The sequence below is a fragment of the Centruroides sculpturatus genome, unplaced genomic scaffold (assembly GCF_000671375.1).
Source record: "Centruroides sculpturatus isolate CEXI.00-Female unplaced genomic scaffold, Cexi_2.0 scaffold28, whole genome shotgun sequence".
In the NCBI taxonomy this organism is placed as follows: Eukaryota; Metazoa; Arthropoda; class Arachnida; order Scorpiones; family Buthidae; genus Centruroides; species Centruroides sculpturatus.
The window spans coordinates 1,342,830-1,364,674 of record NW_019384448.1 but is presented as its reverse complement, the minus strand read 5'-3'; the positions used below and the strand labels follow the sequence as shown (position 1 = coordinate 1,364,674).

General features: G+C 27.3%; 1 protein-coding gene across 1 annotated transcript in view; it reads right to left on the bottom strand.

Moving 5' to 3' along the window:
* Positions 1-21,845, bottom strand: part of LOC111620504 (focal adhesion kinase 1-like) — a 98,055-nt gene that overhangs the window by 44,548 nt on the left and 31,662 nt on the right. The window contains exons 12-18 of the mRNA XM_023362426.1: positions 17,054-17,104; positions 16,874-16,971; positions 13,336-13,420; positions 13,163-13,263; positions 11,097-11,212; positions 8,203-8,393; positions 2,953-2,982 (exon numbers count right to left, since the gene is read on the bottom strand). Coding sequence (XP_023218194.1) covers positions 2,953-2,982; positions 8,203-8,393; positions 11,097-11,212; positions 13,163-13,263; positions 13,336-13,420; positions 16,874-16,971; positions 17,054-17,104 — 672 coding nt within the window. The remainder of the gene's footprint in view (positions 1-2,952; positions 2,983-8,202; positions 8,394-11,096; positions 11,213-13,162; positions 13,264-13,335; positions 13,421-16,873; positions 16,972-17,053; positions 17,105-21,845) is intronic.

Genomic DNA, 21,845 nt, shown 5'->3' with positions numbered 1-21,845 from the left:
TTTCATTCTTACTTTTTGACTACTATGGCTGAATGTTAAATAAAATTCTGAAAAATGTAATTCAAGGCAATTCTAAAATTTGTTTACCCACTAAAACTATAAAATTTAGCAATGAGTTGCATAACTTTCCTGGCAAAAAAATTTAAAATTGTGGTGGTGCCAACTGTTATGCTATTTTATTTAAAACTTCTCTACCCTTATGATAATATATATCATTATAAAATGGCAAAAAACTTAATTTTGAGGGTAGAGATGATTTTTATAAAAATTTTAAATGCTAATAATGAGTAAAATCTTCATTAAGTCCAACCCTAGTTAAGATACAACACAAGATAACCAACCCTCTATCCCCCACCCTCTTGATCTTTGACCACCAAAATTTAATAGCATCAATCTCCTTAATATATCATACAAATCTCCTTATAAAATTTCAGAAATTTTCAACAAAAGAGAGGAATTATTAAGCTTCAAAGTGGATGAACAAAAACAAAATTATACTCCCAGTACTCACTAACATCCACACACACACACACACAGAAAAATCCCCAAAATTTTTAAAATTTCACAACATTTCAAGGTCCTGAGTCCAAAACTGTAAAAATCTTGGGGGATCATTTTTTGACCAATCACCATATTTTCCCTCTATTATATATAACAACTGGAAAAGTAATATGAGTTAGAAAGAAGAGAGGGAGAGAAAAAAATCACCAATGCTATCAAAGCTTTAGGAATCAAAACTTGTATTAGAAAAACATTTTTGAAACCACTCTGTCCCATCATCAGTCCAAAATATTATAAAAAAGGAAATTCAAACAAGAATATCTAGCATTTTCTCATTGAATGTCTTTAATAAGTTCAAATTAATAAACAGTTTTTAAATAAATCAAAACTTTCTGATTTAAATAAGTATATGTAAAAATACCAGTTTTAACATGTAAACATCAAGTGACACATAATGTAGTTATTTAAAATCATTATCAAATATATTGTTAACAATATATCATTGTCTTTTTAGAGATAACACAATTTTTGTTTTTAGTGGATAACTATTTTGTAATGTATGGCTAACTAAATTTGTATTTTTTACAGTTTAAATATGAAGTAATGATAAAAAATACACTAAATTTCAGGACAGTTTGCCACCTATTGAAAAATGGTAAGACTTCTGTGCTGAATGTGAATTGTTACTATCCTCTTTCCATATCTTGCAAGTTTGGGTCTGCTCAGCTCAATCACCTAATGTTCAGTAATGATTTGTGAAGGCAAGTTTTGGAGGTATGTAAACATAAAGTACAAACAACACAGCAACAACAAATTTACTTTAAACTAAAGAAAAGTACCAAAGAAACTCAAGAAATGTTAGTGTTACTTTGGGGAGATGCTACAGTGATCTTCAAGACAAAATATTAATGGTTTGAATGATTTCACAAAAAATATGAGTTGGTTGAAGACAATGAAAAAAAGTTGATCCTCCTCAACATCAAAGACCATAAAATGTCAAAAAAAGTCAGTCGAATGATGTGATCAAACAGATCATTGACTATTCAGTAAATTTCCGATGATCTGAACATCTCATACAGTTCAGTTCAAAGCATTTTAACTATATTTGAACATGAGGTGAGTATGAACTTTATCCCACACATTTGAACTCCCAAACAGAACGAAAAGCATTTCTTAATTTCATTGGAGTTGAATGATTGTTTTGTTTCAGATGAGAACTTTTGAGAAGTGTCATCACAGAAGATGAGTCATGGCTGTATAGTTACAATCCTGAGACCAAGATTCAGAGTTCTCATTGGAAATCATCATCTCCCCAGGCAAAAAAAGGATTGCCAATCAAGGTCCAACATCAAAGTAGTGACGATCATTTTTTCAATCCAGAAGAAATTGCTCAAGCAGAATTTGTACCTAAAGAAACACTATAAAGGAGCAGTAGAACATTTGTGAAACATTGTGCACAGAAAAAGACCAGAGAAATGAGCAAAAGGTTTCATTTGCCACCGTTATAACATTCACTACCACACATACTTGTCATGTGGCAATTTTTGTCTAATAAAAACACTGTATTCACTAGACTTGGCATCAAGCGCCTTCTGATTCTTTCCCAAAGTTCAGCAGACAATAAAGGGAAAGTATTTTCAGACAATCTGAAATTATAGCAGCCACAACAGCCAAATTAAAGTACTAACAAAGAAAGACTTTCAGTTGTGTCTTGAGAAGTAACAAGCACACTGGAGTAAGTATTGCAAGCAGAGGCATGGGTGTCTGCAGAAAATTCTACAGGGGAAGGCAAAGCATGGAGACAAAGAATTTCATCAACAAATTTTTATTTAATTGTTTAATTTTTTTGGATTTTTTTTTCACAAACGGATAAAAGAATAGAGTACTACATCAACACAAAAAGACAGACAATGTCCCATGGGTGAGGGTATAAGGTTACATATATCATTCAGTTTTATAATTATAATGTGTGGAATTTTTAATTAATCTGAGGGAATGCTCCATTTGCCCCCTCTGTGGACACCTATAAGCAGAGAAGATTAATTTGAGGGAATTAACTGCAAGTTTCATGTAGTCATTATTTTATTTTTCCAACATTAACCATATTTTTTGATCACCTCACATATATATTAACTATTAAATTACTTAATTACTACTTTTAAGTTTGAGTTTTAAGAAATAAGGAAATTTAAGAACTAAAATGATTTTTTTTTTACTTTAATTCTTAATGATTATATTAATTTTCTATTTCTTAAGAGTAATAAATTATTAAATACCTCAATACATGTTTGATTTCCTTAAAACTAGGACGTTTAGATGGCTCATATGACCAACACTGTGACATTAAACTATATAATCGAGGTGGACAATGAGAGGGTAAAGGTAGCCGTTCACCATTTTCAATTCTTCCAATTACATCATTATTTTTCACACCTTGGAATGGTTTTACACCCATCATCAAAATTTCCCACATACAGACACCTTTAAAAAATATATATTAAATAATATTTATATGATAATTTTGTTGATAATTTGTTTACAAATTTAATTAACGGAGTTTAGGAGTTTTCAGGTAAAAGTAATTAAAATAAAAACAACATTAAACAAAATGATATAAATAAAAATGAAATTTAGTAACACTTTTCATCTCATAATGAGTGATTATTAGTCTTAATAATATATACAACTGATTCAATTAATATTGCCAAAAGATCTGCGGGATTATTTATTGAGCTAGCTGGATAACCCAACAAATAATCCAGTAATTGTTTAGGATTATTTGCAGAATTACTCATATCTCAATTAAATCTAATCATATGGAAAATTTAACATAATTAATGGATAATTCTAATTTTTATATAGTAACTTTGGATACAGTTCTGATATTTGTAAAAAACTATGTCATCTCTTTCATATGAATCCAATTATTACCTAGATTATTAATCAAACAACATTTTAAAATTAAGTAACATCCAGAAAAACTGGAAAGTTTGTTATTGTAACAGTTATAGTAATATTAGTAGTAAAGATTGATATGCCTTCCTACTATGATACACAATTCAGAAAGCTAGACAATAAAAGACATTATAAACAAGTAGATAATTTGAAATGTTTTTCTGGAAAATAATGTTATAAAGTCATGAGTTAGATAATGAACAAATCTCTCAATATCTCAAAAAATTATATGATTGCAAGTGGTTGATTTCTCAACCACTTGCAATCATATGAATTATAAACAGATTTTACAATTTTTCAACAATGCATTTTAGACATTTTAAAATTTGTTTTTTAATTAAGTTAAAGATTATAGAAACATCAAATTACAATATGCTTTGTGCTTAGTTTCAATTTGGAGAAAAGCTAACAAAAACAAAAACCAAAAGAAAATTTCTATTTATGCATTAATTCTGTTTTCCAAAAATTCTGCATTTTTTTTGGAAAAAATGAAGACTGTCCATTTATAAAAAACAAATTAAAATACTGTAATGTCTATTGTTAGTTTTCAAGAGAGATTTTATTGTGGTTTACAACTATATTCTCACTGGTTACATATTATACAACTCCTTTCCAAAAGTTTAGAAACATTTCAATCAATGATCAACTGCCTGTATTACTGCATCATAACATTAAGAATATAAGCTTTTAATGAAAATGTTAGCTTTATTGAAATTATATGCATGCTTTATTAAAATTTTTCATAAGCATTTCTCTTGAAATAATTTCACTTAGAGCTATTGTTATAATCTAGGTTAAGTTCATGTTTCAAATAGAAACATTGGTAATGAGTTGCAAAAGTTTAGAAACATGTGAATAAAACATTTAAGTATGCAAGCAAAAATGTGATATTAAAGCAAGAAATGCACATGTCCATATCCTATAAATTCATTTTAAAAATGGAAAAGGTGCTGAATTATTCCTTAAAGAAAAAAAAATATATTGTGGATTTATGAGAGGAAGGATTGACAAGCACATTCTCTTATCTGACTACTTCTAAACACATGTTATAAAGCTTCTGTTAATGAAACAAGTAGCATACTTTTATTTTATGATTGACATTTAGTAAAAGAATATCATCAATATGAACATCAGAGTTAAAGAATTTATTTAAAGCAGCGTTTCTCAAAGTGGGCGATAACGCCCCCTTGTGGGCACTGGAGGCTTTCAGGGGGGCAGTAGAAGGCTCAAAGAGAATTGGGGGTCGTNGGCCAATCTGGTTTCTGTGTCTGTCCATAAAGACACAATGGTGTCATCCTGACGAGGCACCAAAGAGGTGCCGACCCTGCGGTCACATAACCATAAAGAGAGACCACAGTCAAGAGACTAAATATTATTGGGTTGTTCGAAAAGTAATTTCGTTTTTTTAACCACTAGATGGATTAGTTGTATTTTTCCCGCCATTTTCATTCTAAACCGTATTATCATTACATATTTTGACAGCAAGCATTTTAAGGCTTATTTGTAAAAAATTTTGTTTGATTTTGTGCAATTGTTTATTTTTTGTGTCCCATCAAATATGGAAGATCGAAAGCAGCATTTTCGGCATATTTTGCTCTTTTATTACCAAAAAGGTAAGAATGCTGTTCAAGCGAGAAAAAAATTGTGTGACGTGTATGGAGAAGATGTATTGACAGAACGACAGTGCCAAAACTGGTTTACAAAATTTCGTTCTGGCAATTTCAATATTGAAGATGCACCACGTTCTGGATGGCCAGTTGAAGCCAATGAAAACAAAATAAAGGTACTGATTGAAGCAAACTGCCGAATAACAACACGTGAAATCACTAAGAGATTAAATTTGTCAAATTGAACTGTTTATGATTACTTGAAACAAATTGGTTTCGTTTCAAAGCTTGATATATGGGTTCCACATGTTCTTAAAGAGAGATGCTCTCTTTGGTGGGATTTTAAGGAAATTTTTTTTTGGAGCTTTTACCAGACAATTTAACAATTGATTCGAAAGTGTACTGCCATCGAGTAAACAAATTGAGTAATATCATCAAACAGAAAAGGCAGCCAGAATTGATCAACAAAACAGGTGTAGTGTTTTACCATAATAATGTCAAATTTCACACAAGTTTGGTAACTCGTCAGAAACTGTTATAACTTAGATGGGATGTGCTATCACACCAACCATACTCGCCAGATCGAGCACACTCAGATTATTACTTGTTCAGGTCTATACAATTTTTTTAACTGTAAGACATTTACTTGAAATGAATGTCAAAAATCACTTGGATCAGCTTTTTGTAAGCAACGATCAAAACTTTTATGAATGTGAAATCATGCTACTACCAGAAACGACGACAACAGGTATTTGACCAAAATGGTCTATATATAATTCAATAAAATATTTATTTATTATAAAAATATTGTGTTTTTTTCCACAGAAAAAAATGAAATTACTTTCCGAACAACCCAATAGCATAAAACAGGAAACAGACTTTAAAATAAGATATTGATTTACAGTTGTGTCAAAGCATCCCTCAAACAACATCACTAAAACCCAATACATTATAAAACTAAAAGCCAACCAATGCCGTATGTCATCAGGCTAGATAGCTGCTATAATACTAATGAATTATGAAACAATTTGGTACTAGAGGGAGGCGTTAGGCACAATCTCTTAATAAATTTAATAAATATGATTTTTAATTATGATTTTTAATTAAATAATTTAGAACTACTGGAAGTAATTTAGAACTACTGGAAACATCCCTCTCCTAATTATCAAATTTTTGATTAAGAATTGAATGTGATGACTGAAACTAAGCTTAGAACCAAAAATGGTACTTGGATACTTTAACATAAATTGTTAAAGTAATTTAGGTAATTTATGAACCTAACTTATGATCTTCATAGCTTTCCATTATAAATTATGAAAATGGCATTAAAATTTTTAAAATTAATAATCGTCATCTTCAATCTAAAATGAATGCATTGAAGCCTTTTTTACCTACTAAATTTTATAATTCAAAATTGAGATATTATAACAGGGTATAATGTAGCTAAAATTTTTAATTCAAATTATCATTTTTGTTTTCATATTTTTGAAATTACTAAAAACTTAAATGATTAAGAACTATACTGTATTATTTTATAATAAATTAAAATTATTACATTCCTTTAAAAAACATCTGTTTTTCAGTTTGCTCATCAATTATACATAATCAAAAAAAATCAGGCATCATTATTTTGTTAACACATTCAAAAAGTTACAAATGCTCATTACAGAATTTTAAATGTATTTAACAGTTGTTTCAATGCTGAGTTTATAATTATAGCAATTACGAGACATCCTAAAATAGTCTCTCTCTCATTAATAACTTGTCATTTTAATATAAAATATAACAAATTATTGTTATAATTATTAATTTTCATTTCATCATCCTTGACTGAAAAAGAGTATCTCAATATAAAATAGATTGATTTACTCTACACTATTTTAAGAAAACCTTTAGAGAACACATTTGACCAAGATTCTGCATCATCTAAACTAAACTATGGAAGATTATTTTGTCAATAAAGAAAAGGAAAAAACCTAGTGCAGTACAATTTGTTTCATGAATCTAGACTGGGCAATTAATAATACCAGAAATAGCTCTAGACATTTTGAAAGGAATTTATTCTGGTGACTTCTCATAATATAAATTTAATATTTTTTAAATTGTAATCATACATTTACATTCACTTTAATAAATGCAGTTGTTAAGTAAAATTAAAAGTGCTTTATTGTATAATTTAGAAGTATTATGTTCAATAAATAGATATAACCAAAAATAGAGTATATCATAGATTAAATCATTAAATAAACTGGTTTTGAATGCATTAATGCACCAAAATCCAGTTTATTTAATAATTTACCAAACATTCTATGTAATCTAACCTGACTTTTTAATCTCTTAAAGGTATAATCATTCCTGAGATAATTGAGACTAATATAGATATTGTACATTCTTTAAAAATATTTATTGCTAGTAATTGCTTAAAAATAGTTTATATTTTCTTATCTATACATGTTTCCATTTAATTAAGTCAATTTTTGTAAACAAAATCTTGTTATGCAATTATTAGATATTATCCTTAATTTTATAAGTTTTGTAATTACAGTCAACCCCTCTATAACACGGTAGATACAATCGACCCCCTATAAAACTGTTGATTTTTCTGTTTTATACGAATTCCATGTTGTACGAGTCACTTAGATTTTACAAATACGTGTCCTGGGCTGTGAACGGCTCACGTATTTGTAAAATCTAAGTGACTCGTACAACATGGAATTCATATAAAACGGAATTATCAACAGTGTTATAGGGGGTCGACTGTACGGTCCGTTCTTTATGAATCCATTTTGTATGAGTCCTTGCCAATCAAGGCCTGGCATGTATGCACTTTACGGACTATGGCTGTTTGAAAGGTTTCCTTCCATAAAATTAATCGATTCCTAGACTAATTCGACTCAACATTTCCAAAATACGTATATTTTTTTTGGGAATAATCCGTNGAGACAGCAAACAGTTCCTAAGAACTTTGAGATGTATCTGGATATATAAATATTTCAGCTTGTTTCATTTCTATTTTGTATGAAATTCTAGATAAACCTATTCCAATTAATAAAACTGATAATAAAAAAGATTCCATTAAACAATTTAATGGAATCTAATATATTTCAAGGAATACAATATAAAATCAAGTATTTATTACCAAACATCCATACATCACTTGCTGTAGTGAAACGGCGAAAATTAATAGATTCGGGTGCCATCCACTTAATTGGTAATTTTCCTTTTGAAGCTTTATAATAAGATTGATCTTCTACCCATCTTGATAATCCAAAATCACCCAATTTAACACAGTCGTGAGCAGAGACAAGAACATTACGTGCTGCAATATCCCTAATAAAATGCAATAATCATTTTTGTATAATATAACCTTAATAAAATTTATCATTATTTATCTATTTATCTTTAAGTATAACTAATATTAACAGTGTTATTAATTTAATCCTATATTTATAGTAGTAATATTAATATTAAATATATTTTAATAATGAAATATTAATGTTAAAACTTAAACTGCAATTGTAAAAAATTATTACTACTACTGATTCTAAAATTTTTAAATGTGCACTTATCATTAATAAAAATGCTACTATTATCTGTTAACTAGTAATAAACAAAATTCATATTTTAATGATAACAGCAAAAACTAAAAGTCCATTAAAATAGTTCTAATCATCAATATTTTTACTAATATGGGTGTACTGTACATGCCCAGTCCTCTTGAGAAATTCTATTTAACATTACAGCAATTGGAAATGGAACATTATTCTTCTCAGAGAAAACTTTCAAAAAATTAAAAAAATCCAACAAGCTGCTTAATTTTCCTAGTAACATTTAGTGGTGCCATCTGTTATGATTACAAAAACTTAAAATATGATTAATAAGTAATAATTATATAATACCAGACCAAATATCTAGCAATCTTAGGACTAAAAGTGGTCTGAATTTCCAGATTTTGTGGATAGGCTAAATATATACTTAAAACATAAAATTAAAAAAATCCAACAACAGGTTGCTTAACTTTCCTGGCAACATTTAAAACCACATATGTGGTGTCATGTTATGGTATCTTATTACTAAAAACTTATTATATTTTTAATTATTATAAATAGCAAAAAGTTTAATTTTGAAGGCAGGGATGGATTTTATAAAAAATTGTAAATGCTAATGACGAGTAAAATCGTCATTAAGTCCGACCCTACTGGAGACACAAGATTCCCTTTATCTCCCCACCCCTCAATCTTTAACCACCAAAATTTAATAGCATCAATCCTCCTAATAAACAAACCTCCCTGCTAAACTTCAAAAATTTTCAACAAAAAGCACAGGAGTTATAAAGCTTCAAAAAGGCTGAACAAAATTGAGCCCCCCCTCACACACACTAACATCTGTACATACAGAAATTACCCCCAAATTTTGTTTTGCATTTTGACATTTCAACGTTCCAAGTCCAAAAATGTAAAAATCTGAAGGGTCATTTTTTTCTGGATTGCCATCTTTCCTTCTGTTATATATAATTCTAGATATAACAATAAATAAATAAATAAATATAGCAGTCCCTCAAATATATTACAAAATTTATTGATATTCTATGAAGACATATATGAAATGGATATACAACAAATATAAAAAACTAGAAGTGAACACCATTTTGAAGAATGGACTATATTCAAACAATTTATTTATACACTTAGTAGAGTATGTCATAAATATGTCATATATCCATTTCATAAATATCATCATAAAATACAGGATCTTCAAACAATGTCTACTTTTTATTTCTGCTAATTACAATTTGCTTAATCTTGTATATTTATAAACTAAATCTCATGAGGCTGTCACAAATTATTTTCTATTTCTCAAAACACTAAGGAATAAGAGTGCTGGTTGTCATCAATTTAATTAGTTCAGAAATATTATATTAAGTTAATTCTGTAAAAAAAAGTACAAAACTAAACACACTATATTTTTGTCTTAGTATATTTTCATAGTAGGCCAAAAGTAGATGATTAATTCATTCCCATATCTTAGTTCTGCTTTAGCTGCAAGAGGTCATGCATTCTATTCCAATTTATTGCTTATTTATAGTCTTTAAATTTCTATGGGAGACCATTCATGTAATAATATAGCTTTAAAATATAGGTTGTAAAATATTTCTTATTTTAAATACTCTCTCTATAAATTCCATTTACCTTTAATGCCAATTGTAGCCAGGTCCAGAGTAGGAATTCCCCATTTTTCTGAATTTATCAAATACTTTGATCATTTACTTTTATATAAATATTTCCATGGTTCCATTCATTCTGTTTCACTGTATCTAAGAGTTCTGCTACCCATTACTCATAACCAAACTTGTTTTTTACCACATCTTTTTGGTTTCCATTTCTTTCAGATCTTTTTTCTATTGTCTATTCAGAATATGGGCTTTGTGGAACAATCTTTACATGAAGATTATCTACATTTTACACACATTTGTAAATAGTTACTTTATAATATACTTAAATAAAAACTAAAAAATTATATACCTATTTTTTTTTATCATGTCTATTGATTTTATTTTTTTGTTATTGGTATTTTAATTAATTAATCCTTTGTTATCTCAATTATTTTCAGGGGAGGATATCAATTGTCATGTGACATTTCCTTCTGTAGTAAATAAATAAATATTGCAGTCCCTCAAACTGTTTATTTTTACATACCAAAACTGCTTAACAGAGTTCCATTTATTACTTTTTTTTNGAAAGTAGTTCGGCTGCCCGATGACATTTTACCGAATTATAGGAGTTTTTACCATGTTTGTATGGATACCATCGCAATTTTTTCGCCTTCATATAGAAATCCGAACTATAGGAACCCGTGTTATAAAGGGGTCGACTGTATTTCCAAGTTTTCATGCATTCAAGTTAATTATATATGGCCTTTTGTAAATTTGTTTTTAGTAACAGATTCTGCAATTATAATATTTATCTACCTACATGTTAAATCAATAAATTTATGTATGTTAAAACTTTATATTTTAAAAACTAAAATACATACCTGTGTACAAACTTTCTACTTTCCAAATATGATAATGCAGTACTCAATTGATAAGCATATAATATTAGAATAGATAAATCTAACCTATGTTGATTATTTTGAAGATAAGCTCTCATCTAAAAAAAAAATAAATAAATAAATAAATAAATGCCGTGTTAAATAATAATAATATAAATTTACAAATTTCATATATTTCATAGGAAATTAAAATGATTAAAGTAACTACTAATAATTAAAGTAATTAACAAGGAGTCTTACTATCAAATTTAAATAAAAATTAAAAACTAGTTCAAACAAGTAATCTAATTTTTTTAGAGTAAATGGACACAATGGCAACAGAAATGTTGAAATTTGTGATGCAGGAAAGAGGAAATTATTCACTTATCTTGAAACAATCATCAAATAACTTCATTAATAAGAAAAAAATTATTTACTTATGAGTTTCTTTTAAGAAGCAAACTAAAGAAAGCAAAAAATTTTTAGTCCTAACAGATACAATATTATGAATTAAAAAAATAATATATAAATATAATTTTAGCATTATTTGTCAAATTAAACTCTAAAAGTTACAATAATTTAATTGCTTAAACCAGTGTCACCTAAATGGTTATCTATGGAAACCAGAACTCTTCAAAACAAAATTAAGATTCTGCCAACGTCATGAAATTACTTAAAATATAAACATTAAAAATATATATAATTTTTACCTTTAAAGATTAAAGGTAATGTGTATTACTTTTAACCTTTATTTAACTAAACTATTATATTATTGCTCCTCACATAACATTCATATTTCAATATCTTTTGTGCATGGTTTTATAAGCCATTTTCCAATTTCATATGCTCCTCTGACAAGCAGTATGTTCTATATAACACCTGTTGTTATATTTTTATATTTATTTCACATAATTTTTTAAAAAGTGTTTTATTGATATTTGCAATAACATGGTTTACCATTTTTTAAATTCTTATAATTTCACAATCTTCATTTTAACGTCATATAAGAAATTTTGCAATTTTTTTTAGTTCAGAAAATTTTACTGCCAAATTAAATTGAGAAACACTGATACAAACAGCATCAATTATGAATTTAACAGTAGCACAAGACTATTAAAACATATATAGCATATGTTTAATAATTGTTACAATTTAGGAAAGTAATTCCCAATAGACAATAAACTTTTTCTGATTCTGATAACTGTTACAATTTATTTTCATTAAATTTAATTTTCAATAAACTTACAAAGTTTCACACAAATAATTTATTATTTTTGAAATTATTGTAAAATTTCATTCTATATTACAAAATTTAGAATTAATTTCACTATAGTAATAAGTGAACTTTCATTCTTAATTTGTAAATATTTCTTAAGCTCAATATTAAAAACAAAATTGAAATATATTTAGTAGATTTGGCATGATTTTTACTATACTTTTAGCAGAATTGTTCAAATAATTATTATGATTACAATTATTAACTGATTAATATAAGTGAAATTGATAATTCTTATGTTCTCGTGGTTTCATGAAGTTAAGTAATTAATTTTTCTTAACTAAATACATGTATTTTACTCTTAAAAAAAGTTATATAGTATTGTAAACTCAGAACAATTATATATACTGTTTGACCTGCACTATTATATATTATCTTACTTCAATTTAATTTAATTATAATTTAGAGATGAATATAGTAGATTCTAAAATTGANAACTAAATATATGTATTTTACTCTTAAAAAAAGTTATATAGTATTGTAAACTCAGAACAATTATATATACTGTTTGACCTGCACTATTATATATTATCTTACTTCAATTTAATTTAATTATAATTTAGAGATGAATATAGTAGATTCTAAAATTGATATTATAAATTATCTTTATCATTTCATATGAGTAATATACATCATTGATTAAACAACATAGGAGAGTCACAGAATACTGTAATTATAATTTGTAAGTTATTGACCTCTATTTTCATACTAATCACTATTTAAATTCATATTATATATCTAAATATTTTGGTTGAGTTTTATACTTTAATATATAAAATCGCATAAAGCATACCTCTCCATGTTTGGCTAGCTCCATCACAATCCAAATAGGTGATTCTGAACATATTCCAATTAATTTGATAATATGAGGATGATCAAACTGTTGCATTATATCTAAGGGAAAAGAATTTCTATAAATTAATTGTAAAAATGAATGACTCAATTAGAAATAAAACAGAAACAAACATGCTTCTTCTAGAAATTTTTCACCAACAGATTCTTCACTTTCAACTTTACAGGTCTTGATAGCAACTGGTATAAACTGATCTTCCTGTAAAATTTCATCTCTCTTAATCATAAAATCTTTCAAATTGTAATAATAATTCAAAAAAATATTATGATTAAGATATTAAACATTTCTGCAATAAAAACAGTGTATAAGTTATATCAGAAAACTAGCAGAAAATTTACTGTATATCAGAATTTTCAGATTTTGAATGTTTTGTGAATTCAAAAATCTAAAATTTGATTCATTTTGGATATAAAATTTTTAATCTAGATCTTTAATAGCAAGGTTTCGGCCAAAGTTTTCATCTCTAAAATGTGAACGTCGAATGTCTATTACAAGACAGCGGCACTCAAGATGTTTTAGAGATGAAAACTTCAGCCGCAACCTCACTAATATCTTACAAGCATGTCATTCTTGACATTACTGTTTATCTCATTTCTCCTTTTTTATAGGAAAAAGCTTGACACCAGAAAGCAACTTCTCAACCTTTATTTCACAAAATGCATTAAATTATATACATATTAATTATGCTTTAGTAAACTAAATATAGCAGAAACTGCTCTTCTAAACTAAATATAGCAGAAACACACAAATCTTCTAAATAATTTATGAGAGTGATTAATTTTCCTTTTTTCTCTTAAGTGTTAAAAAGTCAATATAGTTCACAATTAAAAAATTTTATTGTATTAATTTATACATATTTTTTAACAATTAATAAATCTACCAAACTAAATGAAGAATGTTTCCTCTATAGAAAATAATCCAAATATTTCCAAACAAAAATTGTTTATTTTTGAACATTACTTAAGATATGATATATGGTAAGAGTTACTTAACAAACTCTTACTACATTTCTGCACAAATAAGAGCATAATCCTATAAATGAAAAGCATTTCTTTTTATGGTTTTGAAACACATCCCGCTTTGCTTTTACGAGCATGCTCTTGTGTGTGTCAGTTGTGTTTGTCTTATAAAAACACTGCACTACTGTGTCAATGTAAATTAATTGTAAATGTATATATACAGTAACTATTCAGTGACATCTCTGTAGTAGTCATTATTAAAATTAAAAATCCAAAATAAAAAAATGCTTCCAGTAATATTAAGGTTTTTTTAAAAACTGTTTTAGGTACTGTACTTTGTGCAATATAGTGCTGATTTTGTCCCATCTATACAAACACGCTCTTAAATGCACAGAAACACAGTATGTTCTTAATTATATGATTTAAATGTTCACTAGGGATGACAACAATATAACTTAAACAGTTCTGTATTAAAGTTAACCAAAATTTTCTGTAAAAATAATCTAAAGTTTTCATGAGACTTACAAAATTGAAACTAAAACAAATCAAAATTACAGTATAATTTAATCATACATTATAATAATTGCTACATTTGAATGTTTTTTTATTTTAGTAATTAATTAAATTTAATTATTAATTTTAGTATAATAATTTGTAAATTTTTCAAATTTATAAACAAGGTGGAAATAGATTGCTACAAATAATATGTGGGAGCAAGGGCAGATCTAGGTTTTTCAGGGTCTAGGGATTACTGAAGTCTAATGGGGCCCCTTTTTTGTTAGATTAAGAATCTTTACATCGATTACAATAAAACAAATAATACTAGAAATTATCATTATTGTCTTAAATTATCATTATTATTATATATTAATATTAACTAGTTTTTTACTATATGATAAGTGTTCATTGTTAAAGAAAAAGTATTAAAAATTTATGATGATAATTCAATCTTTGTGGGTCCTTGACACTTGGAGGCCCAGGGCTTAAGCCCCATTAGTCCCTTTGTAGATCCACCCGTGTAGGAGGGATATATATCAATGATTGAAAACAGATTTTATTAATATTGATATTTTTAAAATAAATTATATTTCATTTTAAATTAATAAAAACTCATTATCGTAAATTAAACTTTAACAGTAAATTTTTATATACGTGAAGTAAGTACTTTTGATTGTAATCATTTTTGTTTCCATGCTTATCTATAGATCATTGAGTGTCTCAATATTTTAAATTTTCTCTTTATATTGACTGTTAGATTATCATATAACTTAAAAAAATGTATAGCAAATTGCTAACTGCTGGCTGTGTCAAGCAGTTGACCATTTAACTGCTTAACATTTTCATCGAGGCCAATGGAGAGAAAATTGGCACTTTCAAAAACTGGCCATTATGTAGAAGTAACTGGTTAAATGACCGACCATGAAATCATATATAAAATCACAATCTGCATTTTATTTTATTTTATGGTATTTTTTTTAATCAACTGATGAAGACCATAGCTGATGCTTGAGAGAATAGGTCAAAATATAGTACAGTACTCCAAAACCTAAAATCCAGTTAGAAGAACGAAAACATTTAATGAAGAACAAATGTTTTCAACCTTTACAAAGGCCATCATCAGGTTCTACTGGTAGAACACAAATCAAACAGAAAATTTTAAACAACATTTGTTCATTATTAAAATTAGGTTTGGAATTTGGATTTTAATTGGATTTTAGGTTTGAGAGTATTGTAGTAATATATATCCAGTTTGCTGGTCAAAATATATTTTATAAAATGAAGGTTAATTAGTTATTTCCTGGTATGTTTTTCTCATAAAAAAAAGAAAAGGGAGAGACAATAATGTCAAGAATTATACTGTGTATAACATATTAAATTCAAGATTATTCTCCATTTGTTATTGTGGATGAATCTAGATCATTAAAATAAACTGAAATTTAATCAGAAACAACAAAAAGCATATTATATTATAATATTGGTAAAATTGCCATGATGATAAAAGTACACACTTTATAATAATAAAAATAAAGACAATATATTAAAACATTATTATTATTTTTTAATCATCATGCTTCAGGAAATAACATTCTTACAGTGGAGTTGACTTTTATCTGTAGGCTTCTCATCTGTCTTAATGTAGTCTTTGTTAATATGCTTGTCCACTAAATATCACCTACTTATTACCTTGCCTTTTTATCAACACAATTTTAATAAAAATTTTCCTTTAGAAATGGCACTAACATTTTTGCAAATTTATACAAATGAGAAGTCTACAGATGGCTGCAAACTTTGACATAAGAATCTTATTTCATATATTATAAACAGAAGAGAAAATAAAGCCATTTTAATATAGTGTCTTTTTTTAAATATTTTATGAACTTTTTCAAAATATATTTGTATATAAAACAACTGTTAGATCAACTGATAAGTGAAGACTAATATGTGAAAATAAATCATTAGTCTTCATCTATCATAGAAACACATCTCAGTATTATATTTTTAATAATTTTTATTCATTTTATAAATAAAATCCATTTATAAGGATTATTAGTATTATTAAAACAAAATAATATTTTATAGTACATTAAAACTGATTTTTGTATTAGCTATTTTGATATATTCTTCAATTATCTAGTGAATATTAATATATTCACATGAATTTTCTAGTCTAAATCAATAAGAAAATGATCACCTTCCATTTGTAAGTTCCCTTATGTACATCACCAAATTGACCTTCACCTATTATATCGGCTAAAGTAATGTCCGAACGACACAATTCATAATCTCTTGCTAAAATTGTTAAAAATTATGAAATTATACAAATAATTTATTAATTTTTGTATATAAATTAAAATTAGAAAACAATTTTTACCAGTTGGAGTAGAGTAATCTCCTTCTTCATCAACAATTTCTGCATAGTCTTCTAATACATATATTAGAATTTAATATTTTGAACATTTATTAATATTAAAAAGTAATATATTATTTCAATTATTATTGTAATAGATTAAATATTAATTGCAATTTTCTTTTAAATCCAACACTTCAAAATTTGTTTTATGTTCTGAATTTAAGAAAACTACTATTCATATGCAAATTTCTTTATATATAAAATACAAAAAATTTTTCTTAAGGTAAAACCATGTAGGAACCTTATCAATACTGATTTTAATAGGACAGACATAGCTCAGAAGACAAATAAGTTTCTTTTATTTATTTATGTTACAATTATACATTTTGGGTCAGTAGACCTAGCTGGCCCCTCTCAGATTATTTTAAAAAATCACATTATTATTATATAATTTAAAAAAGTTTTCAATTACAATAAATGTCAACTTACTCATTATACAACACTGCTGTAATCTAACATATGAGAGACATTTTAAGTCTATACATTTTTTTTATTTCTATAATTCCTTGAACAGTACAAAAATTCTTTAAATTATTCCATAATATAATTGTAATTTTTTACAAATAATAAATAACTTAATGTTATTCATAAAAGTTTGTTGATTATAACACTATGGATTACAATGGTTAACTTACTTAAATAATTTTCCATCTAATATGATATACAATCCTGAATCAATTTTCATACCATTATTTAAATTATTTATTATTACTTAATTATTTTTATATCATTTATTATAAACATACATTCTTTAAATCATCTTTTAAATACACTATTTTCTTCATTTAGTAATTTTAAATTATTTCTGTGTGTTGAACAATTATTTTCAGTACAATGTTTAAACCATGATGATTCTTGACTTTCTAATCTTAATGTGCTTCATATTCTTTAATACTTTAATTGAATTTTCTTCCAATTTTAAAACTTAGGGTTATGATATACACAGTACATGATAATTTGTAAGTCACGCCAATTTTTTCTTCAAATTCTTTTTTTTTTTTTTATTTCTACTTAAATATTTATTTTATTTATCATAGTTATAGCTACTTTTGTATTAGAATTATTTAATTTTGCTTTTAAATTTTCAAATATCCCTTTTTATATTATAGCTATTTCTTTTATATTGATTATATACCACTTGCAAAGATGGCAGAATTTACACCGGCATTTACTATAAGTCCACTTATCAACAAGTTTTCATCCCACACAATTTGTTTCATCTATTCTCTGTGAAACTCTCAGCATTCAGATGATTAATATGATGAGATTACACCCATTACACTAATTTCGTTGATACTTACATCGAACTGGATTATATTGAGTAGGTTGCCAAACAACATGGATTTCCTGCTGATTTGATACAATTCTGGAGTTATACAAGGTGTACTTCTTTTGTTTGATTACTCCTCCAGTTTTGATACAAACCTTAATTAGCACTTTTGAAACACCAAGAAGTGTGTCTTCACAGCTGGCCTCTAAGAAGAGCAGTTGTGAAGACACAGTTCATTACATTATGTTCTTGCATTAAGATGAATACACAAGAAATTGGCTAAAATGAGAAACATAAACTTTGTCTGTAAGCATAATCTGTTGGTTGTTGGAATTCTACATAGTGACAAGGAGCCACTTAGCAACACCAACTCCTCAGATGTTTACACCACTCCAATTGAGGACCAGCACTTCAACATGCAATTAACATGTGTGAAGTTACCAAATGCACTATACTACAAAGAATTAAAGAACACAAATACAGCATTAAAAAAAATTTCAACACCATAGTCTTAGCAGGTTATGTTTCCCAGAAGGGCATACAGATAAAATGGGATGAGGCTAAGATCATTAGGTCTGCCAGGAGCCCTAACTCTATCAAGTTCTTGGAATTATTAGAAATTTTTTAAACTACCGTATTTTACGGACTATAAGATACTATGGGCTATGAGATGCACCTTAATTTTTAAGCAATTTTTAAAAAAAATAACATTTTTACCATTTTCACCACCTAAATTCAATCCTTTTATATGGATTGAAGCAAACGCTGATCCACCAATCAACACGTAGTAGCGCTATCGGATGTCCACTGGTCGCACGATGGTTGCACAATGATTGCTGGCCAATCCGCAGTTGTGGATTCAGAACCACCGGTCATCTCGTAATCTGAGTTTCTATGGCGACAACCATTGCTCATTTGAAAAGAGAAAAAGCGTGGGAATCGTACGTCCAGACGATTCTATCCTGACACCCTGCAACTCGTGTTTGTCGCATCGGTGCACTGTTACTGCCAGTTGAATTCAATGTTGCCAGATAGAGATAGATTTCCCACGGCATCAAATATATGGCCATTTTTAAGATGCGGGAATTTTAAATCAAACACTGGACATTTTTATATTAATTTCGAGTATAAGATGCACCTGAATTTTGGAGGCAATTTTTTGAAGAAAAAAGTGCATCTTATAGTCCATAAAATACAGTAATAGAAAACACTTTATCAATCATAAGGATGCTGACATGTTATCAACTGCATGGAAATCTATATACAAACTTTTAACTTGGGCTTAATCCCCAATAATTGTTTATTGTTTGCTTTTATCTTATTTTGATACGCTCTATGTTTGCTTGTATTTATGTTATGTTTTATGTTTTGATTATAATATATATTTATTTCTTTTTTATATCCATTATATTTGAATTGTATAAATATTCTATTGATTTAGAGCATTCTTCCCATTCTTTTTAATTTAAATTATTTCTGCTGTGTTTACTGTTTTTCAAATAATCTTTTTTTTTTTTTCCATTTACATTTGATGTTCCAACTGAAGAAAGTATATGGAAGTAGATCAAAAACATTTTTGGTTAATTAAATACAATTCTGGAGTTATACAAGGTGTACTTCTTTTGTTTGATTACTCCTCCAGTTTTGTCATATTATTTTTAATCTACTTATTTAATAATAATATAGGATAGTCATTCAACAAAAATTTTTTAAGTGTATTTTCTATTACTATATTTATATTTTTTCTGTGGTTCTACTCCATATATTTTAAATTTCATTAATAAATGTATTTCTTTTTATATAAGCCTGACATTATGAAGGATAATTCATAGTTTTCTAAACATTACTAGGTTTTTCAAACTTCTTAAATTTATCTATAGTTCATTCATTTATGATGTCTAAAAAATTTATAACATACTGATGTTCTAATTCATATTCAAATTTAAAATTTTTATGATAAATATTAACTCTATTATTTGTGAATCATATATTAAGAAAATATCATACCTTTTTTACCTTAAGAAAAAGTTTATAAAATATAAAAAATTTTTTAAAATATATTTAAAAGTTACCAATTCAAGAAACTTAAAATCTTTTTATGAAAGTTTTAAAAATATAGTATTTTTACAAATTTCTTTGTTCAAATGCTTGTCTCCAGCTATAGTTATTTTATTGATTCAAGAATATATTAAATTAATGTAAAAATATATATCTTATATGGATCAATTGAAAATAATACTAGAAAAGCAGGGAGGAGACATCAAACCTATCATCATTATGAAAATATTATTTCTTCTTTATATAAGTCACTAATCATCATGTGGATTATATCTTGTATCAAACTGCAGTAAAAACCACTTAAGTTTAAACTGACATTAAATTATTTTTGTTTCAAATATTTTATTCATTATATATTTTAAATACATTTTATTATTATTACTAGTGTTGCAACGAATAGTATATTCGACCTCAGGCCAAATGCCGAATATTCAAACTACTCGGCTTGATTAACGCACTATGAAAATTGGCGTACAAACCGCATTATGGCAAGGACCCTGCTCTCTATTGGCCCGCTGTCACTACACTTTGCCAATCACGTTAATTCTTGGCAGTTGTAGCTGACATACAAGAGTGTCATGGCAGTATGTGATAAATAATGATATCAAATGTGAATAACAATGAAATGACCTACACGTGTAAATAACAGAAAAAGAACAGAGAAGGGCCGTGAAGTAAAAATGTGAAAATAAATATGAAATTGAGTTGATAACATAATCGAACAAGTCGAGGCAGCTTATTGGTGTGAAATTTGCAGCTGTCAATGCCAAACAATTGTTTTAATAGACTTCGGAAAGCTAAATGCTTGTAATGAAAGCCACTTAGTGTGCACTGGCAAAAGTCTGGGGCCATTCAGGCTACCATGCTGTCTGGAATCTGTGAAATCATAACTGTGACTTATAACGACGTCCTACCTGTCTCCTTTCTTCATTATCACCAGGCTATGAGTCACGTAATTGTAAAATGGGAACTCTACGACAGAAAGTGACAAATTGAAAGTATTGTGAGCAGGGTATTATGATGTATGCATAGGCATACGTGGACTAGAGCGATAGAGGAAAAAGAAAGGGAAGAGCAAAGATGAGTGCTTAAAAAGAAGGATAGGCAGGGACAGACCCTCAGATGTGCGATGATTCTCGAATGAATAGGTGTGTACGTGTGCTGATGTTTGTAATTATAAATTGTGAATACATGTGACTAATATTATTTTCTTTTTTATTTTGTGCATGCTATAAGTTATAAATAAATATAAACAAACAACACTACCCAATAACATTAAATCTAAATACCAAAATGATTAATTTACAGTTTTTGTTATTTCTCACTCCTGTTTTTAGGTATTCGGTATTCGGCCGAATAGCAAAAAATAGGTCGAATACCGAATAGTAACCGAATATTCGTTACATCACTAATTATTACATTTAT